This window comes from Rasamsonia emersonii (genome assembly GCF_000968595.1).
Source record: "Rasamsonia emersonii CBS 393.64 chromosome Unknown ctg1118621760101, whole genome shotgun sequence".
NCBI classification, from domain to species: Eukaryota; Fungi; Ascomycota; class Eurotiomycetes; order Eurotiales; family Trichocomaceae; genus Rasamsonia; species Rasamsonia emersonii.
In genome coordinates, this window is record NW_013563186.1 from 43,590 (window position 1) to 63,982 (window position 20,393).

General features: G+C 51.4%; 7 protein-coding genes across 7 annotated transcripts; 4 read left to right on the forward strand and 3 right to left on the reverse strand.

Moving 5' to 3' along the window:
• Window positions 1-55: 55 nt before the first annotated feature.
• Window positions 56-2,989, forward strand: T310_4233 (Proton-exporting ATPase; the record flags this gene model as incomplete). Its single annotated transcript, XM_013472870.1, has 5 exons — window positions 56-181; window positions 285-692; window positions 743-1,975; window positions 2,058-2,592; window positions 2,649-2,989. The coding sequence occupies 5 exons, from the start codon at window positions 56-58 to the stop codon at window positions 2,987-2,989; spliced, it is 2,643 nt and encodes an 880-aa protein (XP_013328324.1).
• A 573-nt stretch (window positions 2,990-3,562) lies between these two features.
• T310_4234 (Fructose-bisphosphatase) lies at window positions 3,563-4,694 on the reverse strand (the record flags this gene model as incomplete). The annotated part of the gene is made up of 2 exons (XM_013472871.1): window positions 3,563-4,505; window positions 4,570-4,694. 2 exons carry the CDS (start codon window positions 4,692-4,694, stop codon window positions 3,563-3,565), a joined length of 1,068 nt encoding a protein of 355 aa, XP_013328325.1.
• A 245-nt stretch (window positions 4,695-4,939) lies between these two features.
• T310_4235 (uncharacterized protein) lies at window positions 4,940-7,742 on the forward strand (the record flags this gene model as incomplete). The annotated part of the gene is made up of 10 exons (XM_013472872.1): window positions 4,940-5,061; window positions 5,092-5,361; window positions 5,485-5,598; window positions 5,960-5,992; window positions 6,199-6,256; window positions 6,469-6,501; window positions 6,721-6,779; window positions 6,943-7,033; window positions 7,124-7,264; window positions 7,497-7,742. 10 exons carry the CDS (start codon window positions 4,940-4,942, stop codon window positions 7,740-7,742), a joined length of 1,167 nt encoding a protein of 388 aa, XP_013328326.1.
• Window positions 7,743-9,418: 1,676 nt separating this feature from the next.
• T310_4236 (uncharacterized protein) lies at window positions 9,419-13,548 on the forward strand (the record flags this gene model as incomplete). The annotated part of the gene is made up of 3 exons (XM_013472873.1): window positions 9,419-9,426; window positions 9,518-9,981; window positions 10,103-13,548. 3 exons carry the CDS (start codon window positions 9,419-9,421, stop codon window positions 13,546-13,548), a joined length of 3,918 nt encoding a protein of 1,305 aa, XP_013328327.1.
• A 1,043-nt stretch (window positions 13,549-14,591) lies between these two features.
• Window positions 14,592-15,956, forward strand: T310_4237 (Aha1 domain family; the record flags this gene model as incomplete). The annotated part of the gene is made up of 3 exons (XM_013472874.1): window positions 14,592-14,814; window positions 14,871-14,953; window positions 15,027-15,956. 3 exons carry the CDS (start codon window positions 14,592-14,594, stop codon window positions 15,954-15,956), a joined length of 1,236 nt encoding a protein of 411 aa, XP_013328328.1.
• Window positions 15,957-16,507: 551 nt separating this feature from the next.
• On the reverse strand, window positions 16,508-18,270 carry T310_4238 (Saccharopine dehydrogenase (NADP(+), L-glutamate-forming); the record flags this gene model as incomplete). The annotated part of the gene is made up of 5 exons (XM_013472875.1): window positions 16,508-17,428; window positions 17,497-17,535; window positions 17,629-17,915; window positions 18,038-18,124; window positions 18,219-18,270. 5 exons carry the CDS (start codon window positions 18,268-18,270, stop codon window positions 16,508-16,510), a joined length of 1,386 nt encoding a protein of 461 aa, XP_013328329.1.
• A 388-nt stretch (window positions 18,271-18,658) lies between these two features.
• On the reverse strand, window positions 18,659-20,015 carry T310_4239 (Ditrans,polycis-undecaprenyl-diphosphate synthase ((2E,6E)-farnesyl- diphosphate specific); the record flags this gene model as incomplete). Its single annotated transcript, XM_013472876.1, has 2 exons — window positions 18,659-19,657; window positions 19,791-20,015. 2 exons carry the CDS (start codon window positions 20,013-20,015, stop codon window positions 18,659-18,661), a joined length of 1,224 nt encoding a protein of 407 aa, XP_013328330.1.
• Between the last annotated feature and the right edge of the window lie 378 nt (window positions 20,016-20,393).

The following is a 20,393-nucleotide window of genomic DNA, read 5'->3' on the forward strand; positions in this document are numbered from 1 at the left end:
ATAACACAGTAACAGCAGCCGCAGTGCGTCAGGCAGCGCCAACTGCTCTCCCACCATGGCTCCAAAGGACACCTTCTTCCGCTCGGCGGATATGAGCTTGACCCAGCTCTATATTGCGAATGAAATCGGCCGGGAAGTTGTCAGCGCCCTGGGAGAGATCGGGGAGGTGCAATTCCGAGATGTGAGTTACGAACGAACGGTCGACCCATTTTCGATGCTGGCACACAAACGATGGGGCACCCGAAGTTCAGAAATGCTGATGAAATATCGTGTGAATTGAATAGCTCAACCCCGATGTCAATGCTTTCCAGAGGACGTTCACCAAAGAGATCCGCAGGCTCGACAATGTGGAGAGACAGCTGCGTATGGAGTACCCTTTTGTTGTTCCCTCTCTCTCTTCTTTTTTTTTTCTTCGAGCAGGACTTGAAGCTGACCCGGTATTTGGGACTCCTGCAGGTTACTTCCAGTCCCAGATGGAGAAGGCGGGTATTCCGATGAGGCCGTCGTCCGAGTTTGCCAACATCCTAGCCGCTCCGTCGGCAGCGGAGATTGATGAGCTGGCCGAACGCAGTGACAGTCTTGAGCAAAGGATCGCGTCTTTGAATGACAGTTACGAAACGCTGAAGAAGAGGGAGGTCGAGCTCATTGAATGGCGATGGGTTCTGAGAGAAGCTGGTGGTTTCTTCGATCGGGTATGTGTTTCTCAATTGGTGGGAGTTGCAGCAAGCTGACTTGTTACTAGGCCCATGGCCATACGGAGGATATTCGGCAATCCTTTGACAATGACGAGGCCCCTCTGCTCCGAGATGTAGAACACCAGGTTCCCCGTGGTCAGAACGGGGACGCTCAGGGCCAACAATCATTTTCCGTCATGAACATTGGCTTCGTGGCCGGAGTCATCCCCAGAGACCGGATTGGAGCTTTTGAGCGTATCCTGTGGCGTACATTGCGAGGCAACCTTTACATGAATCAGTCAGAAATCCCGGAGCCGATTATTGATCCGACGACCAACGAGGAGGTTTACAAGAACGTCTTTGTGATCTTTGCCCACGGTAAAGAGATTTTGGTGAAGATCAGAAAGATTTCTGAATCTCTGAATGCCAGCTTGTACAGCGTCGACGAAAACAGCGAACTGAGAAGGGATCAAATCCACGAAGTCAACACGCGGCTCAGCGACGTGGAGAGCGTCCTGCGGAATACCAAGAACACCCTTGACGCCGAACTCACGCAGATTGCGCGCTCCCTCGCTGCCTGGATGATCATCGTCAAGAAGGAGAAGGCCGTTTATCATACCCTCAACAAGTTCTCCTATGACCAGGCGAGGAAGACTTTGATCGCAGAGGCGTGGTGCCCGACCAACTCTCTGCCATTGATCAAGTCTACCTTGCAGGATGTGAATGACCGCGCTGGTCTATCTGTGCCCACCATCGTCAACCAGATCAAGACGAACAAGACCCCTCCCAGCTATGTCAAGACGAACAAGTTCACCGAAGCCTTCCAAACGATCATTAACGCCTATGGTATCACGAAATATTCCGAAGTCAATCCCGGCTTGCCCACAATTATCACGTTCCCCTTCCTTTTCGCCGTTATGTTTGGTGACTTTGGCCATGGTCTCTTGATGACCCTTACTGCCGCTGCAATGATCTTCTGGGAGAAGAAACTTGCCCGAACCAAGTTGGATGAACTGACTTACATGGCATTTTATGGCCGCTACATCATGTTATTGATGGGCATCTTTTCCATGTACACGGGCTTGATCTACAACGATGTCTTCTCGTTATCGTTTACTCTCTTCCCCAGCCAGTGGAAGTGGCCTGAGAATATCCGCGAGGGACAAGCTGTCGAGGCGTCACTCAAGGATGGCTACCGTTACCCGTTCGGATTGGACTGGAACTGGCACGAGGCGGAGAATGCTCTCCTTTTCACCAACAGTTTCAAGATGAAGCTGAGTATCTTGTTGGGCTGGGCTCACGTACGTTGCCTTTCTTTTTACTCGCTCATGCATGCACTTGCTAACATGATGATTCTAGATGACATACTCTCTCTGCCTGCAGTATATCAATGCGCGACACTTCAAGTCCAAGGTTGACATTTTTGGCAATTTCATCCCTGGAATGATTTTCTTCCAGTCTATCTTTGGATATCTCGTCGTCACCATCGTTTATAAATGGTCTGTCGATTGGAACGCGCGTGGGGAATCCCCTCCTGGTCTTCTTAACATGTTGATCTTTATGTTCCTGAATCCCGGCCAAGTTGAGCAGGAACTCTATCCTGGACAGGGCGGGGTGCAGGTTATCTTGCTGCTTTTGGCTATCGTGCAGGTTCCAACTATGCTCCTCCTCAAGCCGCTTTGGCTTCGCTATGAACACAATCGCGCTCGAGCCCTCGGATATCGAGGCATTGGGGAGCAAGAAAGAGTGAGTGCGCTGGATGAGGATGGTGATCTGGACGGCCGTCCATCTGAGGGCCGCGACAGCTTGGCTAGTGATGGAGAGGGCGTTGCGATGATCGCACAGGACCTCGACGAAGGCGAGCATGAGGAATTCGATTTTGCGGATATCATGATCCATCAAGTCATCCACACTATCGGTAAGGTTTTCTCTCTAGTTTTTTACATCGTAAACACTCCCTAACACGGTGACTAGAATTCTGTCTCAACTGTATTTCCCACACCGCGTCGTACCTCCGTCTTTGGGCCCTGTCTCTCGCTCACCAGCAGCTTTCCATCGTCCTGTGGAAGATGACCCTCGGAGGCTCCTTCGAGACCGAGTCACCGGGTTTGCGGGTCGTGATGATCGTGTGCACGTTCTACCTCTGGTTCGTCCTGACCGTGTTCATCCTGTGCGTCATGGAGGGCACCAGCGCGATGTTGCACTCGCTGCGTCTGCACTGGGTCGAAGCCATGAGCAAGCATTTCATCGGCGATGGGATTCCGTTCCAGCCTTTCAGCTTTAAGACCCTCCTGGAGGAGAATCCGGTAGATTAGATTTTTAGTCTGCAACCTGTCTTTCTTTCTTTTCTTGTTTCTTGACTTGACTTATCGGTAATACATTATCCTACCATAGTCAAACGTTTGTCTGTAGAGAAATATATATTTTATATGCATATACTTCTACGAACTAGTTACTTTTCCTTTCTTTCTACTATCCATCTCTTATCTATTTCTGGTAAGGTATATAGTATATATAAGGGGAAGAAGGGAACTATGAATTCTTTTTTTTCCTTTTAATTTTTTTGCATTTCAATTTAATTTTTCTCTTCAACATACATCCACACATGCATTTGAAGGTATAAGGGAAATAAACACAATAAAAGTTAAAAAAAAAGCAGTCACGGGTCACTAACTATGCAAGGGCATGTGTGCAAGTTTGCAACAACAGTTTGCTGTGAATAAATGCTCATCTCATTGATTGATTGATTGATTCCATTTGGATGGATATCTAATTTCATTTCATTCCATTTCGTTAAGAAGAGAAATAAATAGAAGGTGGTTTTCCTCCTGGGGTTGTATCTGTATGGATTATTGATTATTATGTTCGTTTCATTTCATTTCATTTACTTATTTACCGTGGTGCTTGTTGTAGACATCGATGACCTTCTGCACCTCGTCCTTCGAGCCGAGGAAGACACCGCTGCGGTCGTGGATGTGAGTCGGCACCACGCTGAGGAGCCGCTCCATCTTCGAGTTGACGGCCAGACCGCCCGCGTTCTCGAAGATCATCGCCATGGGCGCGCACTCGTACAGGATGCGCAGCTTGCCCTTGGGGCTCTTCTTGTCCGCCGGGTAGGCGAAGATGCCGCCGTACAGCAGCGTGCGGTACGCGTCGGCCACCATGCTGCCGATGTAGCGCGCGCTGTACGGCTTCTTGCCCTCACCCGGGTACTTGAGTGAGTGGAAGTACTCGTTGACCCAGTCGTCCCAGTACTGGCTGTTGCCCTCGTTGACGGAGTAGATGGCGCGTTTGTCCGGCAGTCTCATGTTGGGGTGCGTCAGGATGAATTCTCCCAGGGAGTTCTCCATCGTGAAGCCGTTGACGGAGCCGCCCTTCATGGTGATGACCAGCTGCGCCGATGCACCGTACATGGTGAACCCAGATGCCACGAACTCAGTGCCCGGGCGGAGCAGGTCCTTGGCGGACACGGTGTTCTGCGGACCCAGGATCTCGTCGGGAAGCCTGAAGATGCCGAAGATGGTGCCGACCGAGACACCGGCGTCCAGGTTGGACGATCCATCGATCGGGTCGCAGACCACCGCGTACCTGGCGTAGGGATTCTCGTTGAACACAATCGCCTCCTCCTCTTCTTCCGAAACGAGAATGCGGACTTTGCCCGATCCCCGCATCGCGGAGACGAAGACATCGTTCCCAATCACGTCCAGCTTCTTCTGGTCATCACCGGTCGTGTTGGACGACCCTGCCAGACCGGTTAGGTTGATCAGGGTGGCACGTCGAATGTAGTAGGCGATTGACTTGAAGGCGAACTGAAGTGCGTGGCATAGCAAACTGCATCACAGACAGCCCCGTCAGTCTGGTTTATCCAAATACGCAGAGAAATGGGGATACATACGTGAAATCTCCGGTGGCCTCGGGATGTTTGGCTTGCTCTTCCGTCAGGAATCTTGTCAGGGTGATGATGTCGGTGTTGATGTTCTCCTGTCCGACAGGAGGGTGTTCGCCGTTGGTAGCCGCCATGGTGATAGTGATGGGGGGATGTGATAGAAAATAGATACAGAAAGACAGGAAGGGTTTACAGGAGGGCAATTAAAGGAGGACGACGATTCAGGGTCTCGTGCAACCTTCTACCTCGGTCCAACGGAGAGGCGAGGGGGGTAAATAGCTGAGCCCTTGGTTCGGAAGATAGGGATGCGGAGTAAGTATATCAAGTGCGGAGTGCTACCAAGCGACGAGCAAACAATAATCAGCCCGGCACTGCGACGATGTTTCCAGAGAATTCGGCAAGAACAGCAGAGGACGGAGAGCAACGATCAAGCCAGTCCATCCAGGCAATTAAATTAAAAAGGGCGGGCAGGAGGAACAAGTCTCTGCCGGGAGACAGGTGGTTAGAGTCGGGTGGATAACGAAACGTCAGTTGGCAGTCAGACATTTTCGAGGTACCTGCTGCAGAGGTATCTCGTCACCAAAAAACAGTGGCAAGGTACTTCCTGGGATGTCACTTGGGGTCTGGCCCGATTTCGTCACACGTCCACCTAAGCTCACCAGGGTCCGCTGGTTTCCCCGCGCTAGCCTCGGATTGGCAAGCGGGCCCAGGCGCTCCGAGTTTTCTTCTTGCCCGCGCCTCACGGGACCGGCTCTCTCCCCGGTCCTCCCCGCGTCTCAGGTTGCTTACCCGACTGCTGCTGTAAGACCTCCCCATTGATCATTTGCTACAAGATATCAGGAGAAGCTGTGCTCAATCGAAGGAATGGAAGAAATAGAGTTGATTCGTAGTGATGGTCCATGTGCAATTAATTGCAAACTGTAGTCTCGTCTTGGTTGCTGCCTTCCAAGATGATTCGTGTTGCGGGCGATCAAGCTTCGGTATATTTTCCGGCGAGAGTGCTTGCTCCCTGGCTACTGTCGGTCTTATCTTTCCGAGGTACTTGGTCTGCTGGCTGTGATTAGAATAGTAACACCTGAGGCACAGGTGCCGTTTCGCGGATATACCCTTTTGGTCCGAGATACCAAGTCCAAGGCAGCAAACAAGACAAACCATGATTACATAATCAGGAATACATGCCACAGCAACATCTACTGATCTAACCGCTTCGGGGCAAGCGTCTCGGTAGCCGACCATCGCTTGAAAAAGCTCGACGCGTTTCTGTTTTAATTTTTCTGCTCGTCGTGCTCACCAACCTCTGGCGATAGAATCGTCCACTGATGCTTGTGGACATTCTTGCCAGATTATTCTGATCTCTGATCGTTTGATTTTCACAATGTAGTATGACTAACTGACTTAGGGAGGGTCCTCTGAGGACTCTTGCGTGCAAATGGTAAGTCGCCTGGAAAATTTTTGATGCCTCCCTTCGAATTTTCCTCTTCCACCATGATGATTTCTCAACCGCATTTCAAACTAGAGTCTTTGACCTCAATGGAATGAAAACATTGCACACGTCAGGCTGATCTGTTGTCTTTCGCTTATTATTGATTGTTCGTGATCATTGGCTGCTTGCACACTGCTGACTGGCTCTAAGCGCAGGCTTTATCTAGCTTCACAGCTTTCAGGGCTTATCTTCTCTATAGGTGTCTGTCAACTGGTAAGCAGCTTCATATTATGTTGGCCCCTTGTATCTGTGTCCATAAATGATGATCATTAGAAACCGAAAAATATGCTGGAAATTACCGGCTGAGGCCTTCGGGCGTTTGAAGATCTTCCATGGCACTGATCTAACTTCACTTGCTCACCGCGTTTTCTGTCGACCTCTCTTCCTTTTGAATATTAGCTGACAGCTTCGAGAACTTTGGTTAGGATGACGACGGTATCTACGACGGTCACTGCATTGTAAGTCTCTTCGAACTCTTGCATCCTTCCTGAACTCCAAAGATGAAACGGCACTGGGCTCCGACGGCGTGAAAACACGTCCGGTCTTGATGGAAATGCCATTTTGCGGCAGGCCTAGAAAACCTCGCCCACTGAGACTTGTCCACATCTCGATTGATCACTCGCAAAGACTGTGGAAGTCTTTTCTAATGTCTTTTGCGATATAGGCTCCTTTCGTAGCCCATGCCTTGCTGTGGAAGCAAGGCAGCTGTCGACCTTATGTGTATTGGTTCTTGCAGGTATGGGCGTTGCATTTTATTTTACCCCAAATTCCCAAACATCGTGATGATTGTCTAGATGACGAGTCTTATTCGAGTTTTCGATGCAGAAAACATCTTTTTTTACCATTCATGCATATCTGACAATGCTTTGTTACGAATGTAGCATGACATAATATTTTAGTCTCAAGCTGACTGGTTCTGAAAATAGATCTGCCAACATCATCCTCAGACTGCAGTTGATCTCTAGATCAGTGAGAATACTCCAAGGTAGTGTATGTGCATTCTCCGATGTTTCCATCCCCTTCCAGATGATGATTCGACATCACAAAATAAAGACAAGCATATGTCCAAGCTCCCAGTAGCTAGCGAAGACGACAACTGTCAGGACTGATCTATTGGTCTTTGTCGACCCAATCGGTCGTTCTATGTTGTGCCATGTAGCTGACAGCCCGGCCACTAGATTCAGCGCTGTACAGTTCATGGACAATCGTTCTTCTGCCGAGGTAAGCACATCTCCGTCTTTTTGTTTTCTCAAAATCCTCCCCGCTTGGGTCCCCATTGTATGATGATTTACTTCATTTTTTATCACGACGGTCAACATAGTTTTACATTGATGACCACCGCCTGTGACAGGGCTTTATCTGATGCTGTTGTTCACTGCCTTTCCAAACATTCATTTACACTGGAGGTGATGAGTTGCTAACATGTCCTCCCGTCTAGTAAATTTCTTCGCAGGAAGGCCTGCAGCAGGGCCACAGAAAATGTGGCAGTCAGAATCGGCAGTCACCCAGTCTTAGCTCGAACAACGAAGCCTACAGGTACGTGACCTTCACTATTTGCTGTTCTACGTTTATGTCATGCTTCATACCGAAATCGCATGCTGGTTTGAAGCCGGCTTCCGCACATGATGTGGCCGGATCTGTCGCGGACTCGGATTACATTGTCCTTGGTAACGCTGCTGCTCATGTCCATGAGACATAGATGAGCATGGTATAGACTTTCTGTAAATTCTTCAAGACGCTAGTACCAGAACGAAGACATGATTTAATTGAGCAAAATCCGTGAAAACGTGCCCTGTGGAGATAACATCGGAACTTGGCCTCGGTTCCTGAGGCGGTAATAGACAACCGACCCTGGTAGAGCATAGATGGACCTGCCTGATTGGGTAAAATCTACTTACTGTTGGCAATATGTGACTGGCGTCTATCCATCTGCCAGATTTAGTATGTGCATACACTAAGTACGTTGGTGCAGTAGCACTGCCGTGCCTGTACTGCTTATTCCAATAGAGACGAATCCTGTTGGCATTTCTTAATTATCAGAACTGGCCAGGGCGAAAGTGTCGCCATGAACGGGATGCAGCTGAAGATCCCAAGCCACTTGGGATATAGATAGCACTTACAAAGCAATTGGGTAATCCTTCATATCTTTTAACGGAGAAATTTCTCTAGGGGTTAATAACCCGTTTGTTTCTTTTTTTTTTTACCAACGAAATGGACCGGGGATCAAGGCTATAATATTCTGCATCTCCAACTCCCACCTCCATGATTCGACATACCTATTCTGAACTGAGAAGAGCTAACTTGAAGTCTATGATCCATCGGTAAGAAGTGCCGTCTGGCCGGATAGTACTGTGGAACCTGGCACAGCATGACACAGGAGTGAGGGCGAGAAGATGGATGATGGTTATACAATCTGCCTGAATGTTGATATCACATGAAAAGAAGGGCACGAGAGGCGGCGTCTGTCCCTTCAGACTTACCTAGGTATCTATGTTCATAGTGTGCTATATTGTATCGAAGTATTTTGCGCCTATTTCGATTGCAGTTCTACTATCTTCGACTGCTAGTATATGATCTTGTGAGCTAATCTATTTTAATCCTGATCTAAATCAATGCCATACTGAAAAGGGAAAGTATGTCGGCATCCTCTCCACATCAAGTACCGGAGCACCTGCGGAGGACCAACGAGTCCTTAAATTAGAAACTTTAAACTTATTCCTCTTTGATCCTTGGCTCGTGTCGATCATCGCCGGTTCAGGCCTGACTTGTGAGCATTCCCCAAGCAGGTCAGCGATGCGACCTGGCTGGTGCTGCTGCACGCCATTCTGGCCAGGATGCCTGGCGGCATGGCAGCAGCCGTGATTGGCGACGGCCGGGCTGTACGCGCCCAGCGGGAAGGAGGCACAGTAGCGCGCTGTGACAAGTCGAGGCAGGTGCAGCTTGCATCGCCCTAGCCTCGCCAACGCCCGCTCGCGGCCCTCATTTGCCCCCCGCAGCTGGCCGTCGCCTCTCGAACGGGCGTCCGTCTGAACGCCATCATGCTGGCAAGCGTAGCCTTGGCCCTATCAGATCCGGGCCCTCCAACCCCTGCTAGTCTTCCATCATGAAGAATCCCACGTCGCGGCTCCTAACCCAACGCTGGCGCCTGTTGCAAGAATAGAAACTCGCCGCGAGTTTTTCTCTTCTGGTCTTCAGACGCGACAGAACTCATCACTTCTTCCGTTTGACAACTCAACACCAATGACCGCTTGCCGTGGCATCTGGCCTGTTGAACCTGACTCGTCTACTTTCTAGATCACCTATCATATGCCGCGACAGCGGTGATGGAGACTTAATAAGAGTGATGGCGCCTTGTCCCTGGATACGGGAACCAATATGAATAGGTGCGCTGGTCCCCGTCTGTGGCCGGCCGGAGTTTTTCTTCTCTCTGGTTTTGGGAGGAAGAGAATAACTGACTAGCTGGGTGGCTTCCAGTAATAATACTGCCGCTGGTGGACAGTCCCCAGCACTGTCGTCGACGAGTCCTCATCTCGCCGCGGGCCTGTCACCGTCGCCTGTCGGCTCTGCACACCAGCTTCCACTGCGCCGTCGAGAAAATGTGGTCCAGCCGCCAGCTTTGACAACATCCTTGAGCGGTCCTCACCACTTGGGCGGTGTTGGAGTCGGGAGTGCATATACTCCGACTCCCACCACCTCGCTTTCCAGCCCGTTCTCGCAGTCCCAGTCTCCCTATCTGCCTTCTCCTGGAGGCGCAGCCAGAGGCTCGTCCCCAATGGCTCTGAGAGCGCCGTCTTCCTCTCCGTATACCGCTCCCTACAACCCTCAAGAATGGGGTCCTGTAGGTGGTGGCAGCTCACCCCAGCTTGGACAAGTCGCCTATGCGCAGTCGAACAATGGAGCCCGTCTGATGCAGCCTCCGCCTCCGCCGCGGCCTTCAGGTCTGTGACTGACGTCTTCTATGTGTATTATGGATTCATTACCTTGCAATGTGCCTGAGAAACCCCATGATGAGATAGAACCTGTGAGACGGAGCACACCTGTCTAACGTCCTGACTACAGATACCCCGTCATCACCACCTCCGCCATATTCACCTCCTGGTCAGCGCCCACCATCGCAGCCCAATGCGCCGAATCAGACAACCTCGCCGTCAGAAACAGCGTCCTTTGCAGCAGCACCATTTCCTCAGTATGGCAGTCATACCAGCACGGCACCTGGGTTCTCTAGACCGCTTTCGATGGTACAAATGGGCGATTCTGGTGTCTCGTTTCTTCCTCCCCCGCCGCCTCCTCCCCCAGGAGGTCCAGGCTCCCGTTCCTCTTCCCGTTCCCGGAACGGACATCATCATGGTGCCTTTGAGCCCACTGGTGCTCCTCGTCAATCACCCCCCTCCATATATCACCAGTCCGGGAACATTGGTCAGAACGACCCGTCCTTGCGTCCTCCATCTTCCAGGAGGGCAGCGTCCACGGGAGCTATCCACAGTGACAGCTCATCGAGGGCAACAAGCACATCACATAGCCGGTCACCGCCGAGACGGAGTTGGGAGCCTGGAATGCCCCTACCACCGCCTCCTCCAGGGCCCCCTCCCACAACCAGATCGCAAAGCGTGCGTGTTTCGTCAGAGACATCTTCGAGGCCTGTTGCACACCCTGTTCCTTTATCACAGGGCCGGCGGCATCCAGTCCTAGGGACGGGACTCGACCGCGTTCCACCAACGCCAGCTGGCTGGGTGGTTGAAGACCCGCCCTCAACCAGAGACGGAGCATCCAGCAGCTCCCATGCGGTAACAGAGACGCAGTCTCAGCCGTCGGGCGATTCTTCTTCCGCTGCCTACAAGCCTACGACTGGTGGGCTCTTTCGTAGCCCAGCAATTAGAGACACCGGTATCAAAGGTATACGCGAGAGACGAGTCGAAAGCAGACATAGGAGACTTCAAGCCTCTGAGGACCTCAGCCCTGGTTCTGCAAGCAGTAATCCGTGGGCAGATGCATTGGAGCGGGTGACCCCGTCAAATCTCGTTCTTGCTGCAGCCGAAGAAACCGGTGACGGCACGAGCAATCGTCGTCGTGCAGTGCCCAAGCCTTCTCCGCTGAGCGCCCGCAGTGCTGCGTCGGATGGTCCGCTGGAAACAGGCCGATCAAGAGCCTCTTCTGGGCTCTTTTCCAATCGATCGTCATTTTCCACTCCCAGGCCCGAGCCCCAAGCTGTGCTTTCTCGCCATGAAATCGCGCATACCCCTCCTTTTTCTCCGGGCAGGGAGCAACATTCCCCAACCTTCGCCAAGGAAGGGTCGCATGGTGTGCCTCCAAAGGCTCTTCCAACGCCACCGCCGCAATTCGCCCAGGATTTGAGACCCCCATCCCACTTGGCAGCCAAACAAGGTGAGGATCGCCCAGTGTCTCATTTACTTCATCTGCCTAATGATCCGGTACCGATGCCGGCGCCCCTCTCACCGCGACGCGTCCCGACGCAACAGCCCTCGTCTTCCGATTCTGCTATTCGGCGGGGCCCCGATTTTTTGCGCGAGGCCCTGCAGAGATATCAGGAAGTACTTGAGAAAGAAGCATCTGCTTCAAGCGACGCGGAAGCGTTGAAGATTTTTGCAGAATTTGTTATCTCTGAGTCGAGCCTCCGGCGTGAATGGTATTCCGATGCATTCGTTGCCAACTCTTTGGATGTTGAAGAAGTGGGCAAGAGACTATTTGAGCTTCCAGTGAAAAAGTCTGATCAGCCTGAGCCTCCTCGTCTAGACACCTCGCTCCGAGCTTCGATTCATTCTTTGAGCGGGGACAGCAGTGCCGGTGGAGTAGCACCTTCACGTCCTGAGTCTGCCTGGTGGAGCAGCTATCAGCCTTGCCTCTCTCCAATTGCAAGCATCAGTATTGACACCGAGATGAGTTCTAGAGGCCGTCCCCCAAGCCGTTGGTGGGAGTCCAAAACCTCTAGCAGCGAGGGCGGCGAACGCAAAGTGCAACGGTCAAAACGGGAATCCAAGTACATGGGGGTCTCGCGTGAACTGCGCGAGGCCATGCAACGGGGATATAATGAGACTCTGGTGGAAGCAGAGGAAGAAAACCACGCTGGAGCCTCCAAGTCTCAAGCTTTCAACTATGGACCAAACGAGTATCCACCCGAAAAAGTTGGATGGCACGAGCCAGAGCCACAGTCTCATCAGTCGACAGGTGCGACCATAGCAACCCCCAGCCTTTCTTCGCAGCCGCAGAAGATGGATATCTCCAGACTCATCACTCTTCCGCCACCATATCCGCGGCACTATCCTGCTGTGAACAACAGTCATCCAGACCTGATCACTTATCGGACAACCGTCAGGTCCATCAGTGATCTCTCTGAGATCAGGGCGACGAGACATCGTCACCAGGTCCACATAGATCAGCTGCAGCAGGAGCACCAAGCCAAGATTCAAGAGGGTCGTCGACAGTTCAAATCCAACATCCAGCAGCAGATCGAGCAAGGAAGCATCACATTCGCGGAAGCCGCTGAGGCCGAAGCTGCCCTTGGAGTTGACGAGAAACGACTGGAAAAGGAATTGGTGCAAGCTGAGTTCGATTCTTATCAGGAAACGGTGCTGAAACCAATGCACGCTATCCTGACTGATCGGGTGAAGAGGGCAACTGAGTGCATCGATGAGCTTAGCAGCAAGCTCGCCGACGCCGCGCAGCACAATACGCCGGATCAAACCCAAGAGGAGGGTGATGAAGAGCCGGAATTATTAGAGAAGCTCACACAACTTAAATGGCTATTCGAGGCGCGCGAGCAGCTTTATCGTGAGATTTACGAGCTCCTCAGTGAGAGTAACGAGAAGTACCGGGCCGTCGTTACGCTGCCGTATAAGCAGAGCAAGAATGAAGACAAGATCCGGGAGACCGATCACTTCTTTATCAAGGACGCGATGGATCGCCGGGTTCAGTACGAGGCAGACGCTCTTGCTCGCCTGGAGACGTTTATGGATGTGGTGGAGGAAAACGTCAAGCGCGGAGTCGAGACGCATCTCTCAGCATTCTGGGACATTGCGCCATCTCTCCTTGTCCTGGTGCAGCAGATTCCGGAGAACCTTCAAGGCTTTCAGGTCCAGATCCCGGCTAGCGAATACGAGGAGAACCCCAGCTATCACCAGTTCCCTCTCCAGTACTTGTACTCGCTCCTCACACACGCGGAAAAATCGTCCTACCAGCTTATCGAGTCACAAACGAACCTGCTCTGCCTTCTTCACGAGGTCAAGTCCGCTGTCATGAGTGCGAATTGCAAATTGATGGAGGCGCAGCGCATCCGCCATGGGGAGCCTGAAGACGTGGTCCGACGTGAGATGCAAGACTGGCGTGCCCAAGAGGAGCGTGAGCTGACGGCCGATCTGAAAGATCGCGTAGCGACTGTAGAAGGGCAGTGGACGGAGGCTCTGGGAAGCCAGATTCAAGCCCTCCGGGAGCGGGTGAAGGACCAGCTTATTGCCGAAGGTGGCTGGGAAGAGATGGAACAGCTGGTGTAGAAGGGACATTTATACATGTGTACATGATGTTTACGATATCAGCTTTGTTTTAAGACTTTGTAGAGATACCCACGGTCGTTATCTGATGTCAATGACGTGATTGATTTATATGGCGTTGCTTTATAGCTTACGACAAAACAACAGAGGAAATAAGGGTCCAGACGGTAAATAAATGATGGAGAAAAATTCCATACATCCCATATCCATAATCAGCAACTGGACTTGTCAAATAATTGATGACTTTATTTCGGAGTGAATACGGAGTAATAATAATAGTCGGAAATGCCGTTCCTGACGATCAGCGTATCACGTGACTGCATCATGGCCGCCTGCGCCGCCTTCTAGAGCTTTCCTTACGGATCTCCAAAGCTCTCGATCGTTTGGTCGGCTGGGAAGATAACTTCCCCCCTTCCCCCACCATCATCGCAACAGGATCGACTCTGTTGGCATTTCCCGACTCCTTACCGGCTGGAGAGCGCTTTCTCGACCTTCTTCTTCATACGTTCTTGTTTTCTCTTTTAGGACAACTGTAAGTGACGACCAATTCTCTCTTTCATCTTATGATTGATTCCCTTGGAAATATGGAAAGTTCCTCCGAGCTTGTCGCCGACACTGGCGATGTCTTCTGTGACGGGAACTGTCCAGATTTATGGTTCAATCAATTCAGTTTAATTTCAACATGATGAGTCATATGCTGGCACCAGGCCCGAGAAGACTTGTACTCTGTATGGTGCGGAGATGCTGCAGACGGTCACTGTTAGTGGCCAGAAGCTCTGACTTTAGTTTCTGTCTTCTTCGTTACCAGCAATTGGATCTGCTTATTCTACTGAGACTGTGTTTGCTAACTTCGTACTCGTGAGACAGGAGGATAGCTTTATTTTTTTTTGCCCGGGAGACCGATCACAGCTCCTTTCCCTTGCCGAGCGCCTGCCTGTGTAGCGGGTACACGGGATTTTTGCCGTCCTTTTATTGTTCATAACTTCATTCTTTTAATACCTGCGTAGTGTACGAAAGGACGAGTAGTCCTTTAGGATCTTGTCACAATGGTCCTCCACAACCCGAACAATTGGCACTGGGTGAACAAGGATGTTTCGGCGTGGACCCGGGATTATCTGGAAGAGAAGCTGTCCACCATCTCTGCAGAAGAGGATGGTGTCTCAGCAAAGGTCGAGAGACTGCTGAGCATGGACGGCGATGTAGACGTCAGCCAGCGCAAGGGCAAGGTTATTACCCTTTTTGACGTGAAGATTCAATTAGAGTACGAAGGTACATTGTTCTCCGCAGCTCAAGACAAGCAACAGGTAATACTGATGATTATCTAGGCAAGACAAAGGACGACGAGAACGTGAGCGGTACCATTACCATTCCTGAGGTGGCACACGACACCGACCCAGATGAGTATGTCGTACGTCCCCTTCATCCTCTTGACAAGTGTTTCTACGATCAAGTAGAGATGCTCACACACTGTGAATAAATAGTTTGAGATCGATGCCTATTCCGACAATGCCTCGAAGCAACCCGTGAAGGACCTTGTTCGCAGCAAGATTGTGCCGCAACTGCGAGAGGAGCTGGCGAAGCTCGGTCCATCCTTGATCGCGCAGCACGGTAAGGATATTCAGCACCAGCCCGGCGAGAACCCGTCCAGCGGATTCGCGACCCCGACGTACCATCCGCAGAAGGCGAAGACGCCAGCCGAATCAAAGCCTACGACCACTCAGACCACTACCACTACCACTACAACCACCACCGGCAAGGTCTCAGTCAACACCGTCACTGTGACCGCCCAGGATGAGTTCCGCACGACGGCGGAGGAGATGTACACGACGTTCACGGACCCTCAGCGCATTGCGGCCTTCACACGCGGCGCGCCTCGCCAGTTTGATGGAGCCCACGTTGGCGGCAAGTTCTGCATCTTTGACGGCAACGTCACGGGCGAGTACGTCACGCTGGAGCCGCCCAAGCGCATTGTGCAGAAGTGGCGCCTTGCGCAGTGGCCCGAGGGCCATTTCAGCACGCAGGAGATTTTCTTCGACCAGAACGACGTGGACCGTGTGACCACGATGCGGGTCACCTGGACCGGTGTGCCGGTCGGCCAGGAGGAAGTCGTCCAGCGGAATTGGGACGGCTATTATGTTCGCAGCATTAAGCAGACTTTCGGGTATGCACCAGAATCAGTGTGGTTATCAGCAATCTCCAAGCACAAAACACCTTCCTCCTCATCATCATCGAATTCTGCTTCTGCTTCTGCTTCTGCTTCTGCTTCTGCTTCTTCTCGTCAGTCTCACACTTTTCCATGGATACAAGTGCTGACGTTTCTCCTTCTCTTTCTTCTTGCTGTAGGTTTGGAACGATACTCTGATCAACTACCCCTCCCATCACAATTTCTTATAAAGATAAAAAACAGATGAAAGAACACCCGTCAATAGTCAGCGGAGTTATAGGGAAAAAAGAAATAAAGGGGAGAGAGAGGCGTCTCTTATCTTCTTCTTTTCTGGGAATAAATAACATAACCGGTCAGGTCACAGCATTGCATCCTCTCGTACCAGCAATCAAATATCTTGCGACAAGAAAAAAGAAAAGAAAAGAAGAAAGGATTTTTTTAAAACTCCTTTTTTGTTTTCTTTTATTTTTGGGTAACATTCCTGATTTTGCCGACCCATATCGACCCGTGACCGTATGCATTCGATCTCATAGCGATTTTCTCTACGATGGAATGATAGAAAGATACATAAATGAATAAACAAACAGAAATAAAATAACGAGAAGAATGAATAGATAAAATAAAATAAGACAAAGTAGTGATTATTCGCATCGCTCGCTTCTTTCATTTTGCTTGTTTCATTTCGTCGTATAAGTAGTTCCTCTACCTAATCCTCTTTGTTTTTCAGGGAAAAAAACTTTTTATTTGTATGCGACTCTTACTCGAGAGTATTTATTCTGAATCTTTTTTTTAAATCCATTAGATAGTCTTCTCAATCAGCTCGATTCCGTATTCCTCCTTCAGGGTCTTGATGAGCGGCGCGCAAATGTCCATGGTCATCGGGGCGAGGATGCCCTTCCCGCTAATCGTCCCATCGAGAACCATCTTCACTGCCACACCGCACGGCACACCGACCAGCTTGGCCATGGCCGAGTAGCCGTTGGGATCGCCGTACTCGCACAGCGTGCTGGTGCGCGTCTCGCGCGTGCCGTCCTTGTGCTCGATCTCGAACTTGTGCTGCAGCATGACCATGTCCCGCTCTCCGGGGCCGTACTGCATCTTCTGCTCGAGCGTCGCGCACAGCGTGTCGAGCGGGTTGCCCCGCGGGATGATGGGCTCCTCGGAGAAGAGGCCGATCCAGCGCAGACCCGCGACGATGCGGTCGCGCTCGTCGTTGTCCTCGAACGCCGTCTTGGACGAGATCGCCCACAGCAGGTCCGTCTCCTTCTCCGAGGTCGCGCCCAGAATCCGCTTCGTCGCCTCCCGCCACGGGATCGGCGTCTTCAGGAAGTCCTGCTCCGCGTCGCTCAGGAAGCCAATGTCAACCAGGACGCGGATCATCTGCGGGAAGCCCTGGTAGCGGAGCGTGCCGCGGATGACCGTCTGCGCCTCGGGGATCTGGTACCGTTCCCGGAACGGCGTCGAGTCGCGGTTCGGGTACGCGACGAACGCGAAGCCCGGGTAGATGAAGTACGGCTTGGCCGTGCCCATGAGCTCGGTGCCCGGCACGCTGAAGACCTGGCCGTCCTTGTAGAACTTGGCGTCATTGCGCAGCGCTAGCAGCACACCCCGGCTGGACCAGGAGAACTTGTAGCCCAGTGGGTTGTCCGAGTCTTCGGGAGCGGGGAGACCACCGCAGTAGGAGAGGAAGGAAATGATCTTGCCTCCGGCGTTGTGCACCTAGAATCCGATCAGCAATACACTATAAACGACCGATTGGTTGCAAAGCCTGATATCAGATAGCATACCTCGGTGATCGTCTTGACGGCGTACAAATGGTCAATACCCTACAAATATCCAAATCAAATCCATCGTCAGAATCAGAATCCCCGTATACAAACGACACAGATTTTTAAAATTGTGGTGCAAGTGTAACCCACCGGGTCCAATCCGATCTCGTTCATGACCGTAATACCAGCCTTCTTGCAGTCCTCCTCGAGCTCCTTCATCGCCGGGGAGACGTACGACGTCGTGACGACATTCTTCTTGGTCCGGATGGCAGCCTTGATGACCTGGGCATGGTAGGTGTACGGGATCAGGGAGATGACGAGGTCGACCTGCTCGAGCGCCTTGTCGAGGGCGGCCGCATCGTTCACGTCGAGGGAGATGGCCTTGGTGTGCTTGAATCCTTCGGCGAGCTTCTTTGCGCTCTCGAGCGTTCGGCAGGCTGTGTGTGGAATCCCCCATGGAGGTTAATTATTGTGCATCGTCCATATATTCTCATCCCGAACTTTCCTCCCTCCCCACGACGGCAAACCGGCACATTGACCAAATTGGATGGTTACATACCAACAGTGACCTCAACGTCAGCCTTCGACAGGACCTCAACCGTGGGCTTGGCGACTGCAAATCGGGTCAATCGTGAGCAAGTGAACTCTGCAGTTTATACAGCGATAATTTTCTTCAATGCGGGGCAGTGACAGCCCCGCGGTCGTAGAAAAAGTTGCTAAAGGGGGCTAGATGTCCTTACCGAAGCCAGAACCCAGAAGGAGGACCTTAGAACCAGCAATTTGCTTGACCATCTTGGCAGGTGTTTTCTGCTGGAAAGAGAAAGATAACTCAATTGCAAGATACTGCTTTTTTTTTGGGCTTGTCACGCAGAAGGCAGAATATGCTCCGATATGCGGAGATACCAAGTGTGGTGAGTCATCAATCATGTGACAAGGAACTATGCGGAGAGCACCAATGAGAATGGACACAGTTGGAGAATCAACGAGAATGGATAACAGCTTGGATGGATTATGTACCTATATTATGTACCTATACTTGTGTGTGCTCTCGAATGAAGTCTACCACGAGAAATGGAAAAAGAAAGTAGCCATGCCAGGTTGAACCCATACAACTCCGTATCCCATACTCTAAATGTGACAGAGGTTTGCTTTTTCTCTTCCCGGTGAAACAAAATTATAGCTATGCACCCTTCGCTGCAGCGCTGGCTCGAAGTGCAGACACATTGATGTCGTCCGCGTTCCACTCATCTGAGTCACTATCGGTCTCTCCCTCCATTCCAAGGTTCTTCTTCTTCGACTTGGTGACTCTTCTTTGCCATCTCCATACCACAGGCAGGAAGTGCCACAGGTCGAATTCGGGCCAGAGAACATCCAAGAATACAATTTCCGTATTCTCATGGCACTGCCAAAGCATAAAGTCGCTCAGGCGCTCCACACCAGAGGTTCGGATAAGAAGGTCCAGAGGTGGGTTATCATGGGTGAACATGTGATCGGTGAGGGTCTGGGGGGTAATTGTCTCCGGCGACAGAAATACGGGATTCTCGTGATCAGCCGGCTTTACTAGCGGTGAATCCTTGACAGACGTCTCCTCCTGCTGACCAGCCAGATGGAGTGTGGTAGACGAAGAGAAGGATGATGGTGACTCGTACACGGTGTTCTCAGGACGGTCGCGTGGCACACCTTCCTCATCTGGTGATGATGAATCCGAGGCAGACTCGGAATCGCTGTTCTGCTCCTCAACCTTGGTATTAAGGGACTGGGCCCGAATGTTGGATGCGATATGTGACTCTGAGAATGGGTTCCGAACGTTGTTGGACCGCGAGGTCCCCAGCGGCTTGCTGTAGTCGATTACCGTATTCCGAATTGCCGTAGTAATCTCATCTCTCGACGTGTAAGGGCAGCAAATATTCAAAATCCGGTCGCCGTTCCGGCTTGTCAGTTCAACAGCACGATCCACCGCCGCGGCCACATCGGGCTTGAGCAGTTCTTTTCGACCCAGGACGCGCACACTAGCACCGTAGCGATCTAGCAGGTCCCCATGCTGCGCCAATTGAGACAGTTTCACCTTAGCCATATCCATAAGAGCGTCCACCTCAAACTTCGACCGATGGAAATTCTCGATGCTGAATGCGTAGATGGTCACCACCTTCACGCCGCTCTTATAGCAAACCTCTAGTATCTGCACGCATAATCGTTAGCGCTTGGCAGCCAAAATTCAAATCCTAAACCATGACGAAAAGCTGAAGTTCTCAACCCGTCCGTCATGTTCGCCACCCAGCCAGCATGAAATCGAACTTGGGAAGAATGCCTACCCTTGCCAATGCCTCGAATCCCAAATTGTGTCCTTCGACGGTCTCTATGCCATGACTCCGTGCAAAACGTCTGTTCCCATCCATAACGAACGCGACATGCTGCGGTATGGGGCCTTGCCTAAGAGCCCCAATCAACAATTCCCGGAGACGAGAGATAATGAACTCGACAGGCGGAGACGCGGCGACCCATTTTCGGAGATGTGACAGGTGCATCGATGTCGCCATTGTTGTCTAATGGGTAGAAAAAAATGTGACTATAGCCGCCCAAAAACACAATGCTGCGAAGCTGAATATCGGAAAGAGCGCGTGTGGAAAGGAAAGAAAAGAGCGACGCGGCCGTCTCACGGTTTCGGGCCCGGAAGAAGTTTCGTATGCAATAGTAAGACTCGTAGGAAAACAGGCCACGGCGCTATAAAGTTGGTGAAGGACAATGCCGTGCTCCTGGAAGGTCGGACAAAATCAGACGAAATGAGAGCTCCAAGCAACAATTAGACGAGCTGTGCCTGGAGCGTAGTTGTAGGAAAGAAAACTGAAATTAGTCTCTAAAAAGAAAAAAAAGAAAAGAAAAAGAGTAATGGACGATCTCCACAGGAGCTTCTTTTA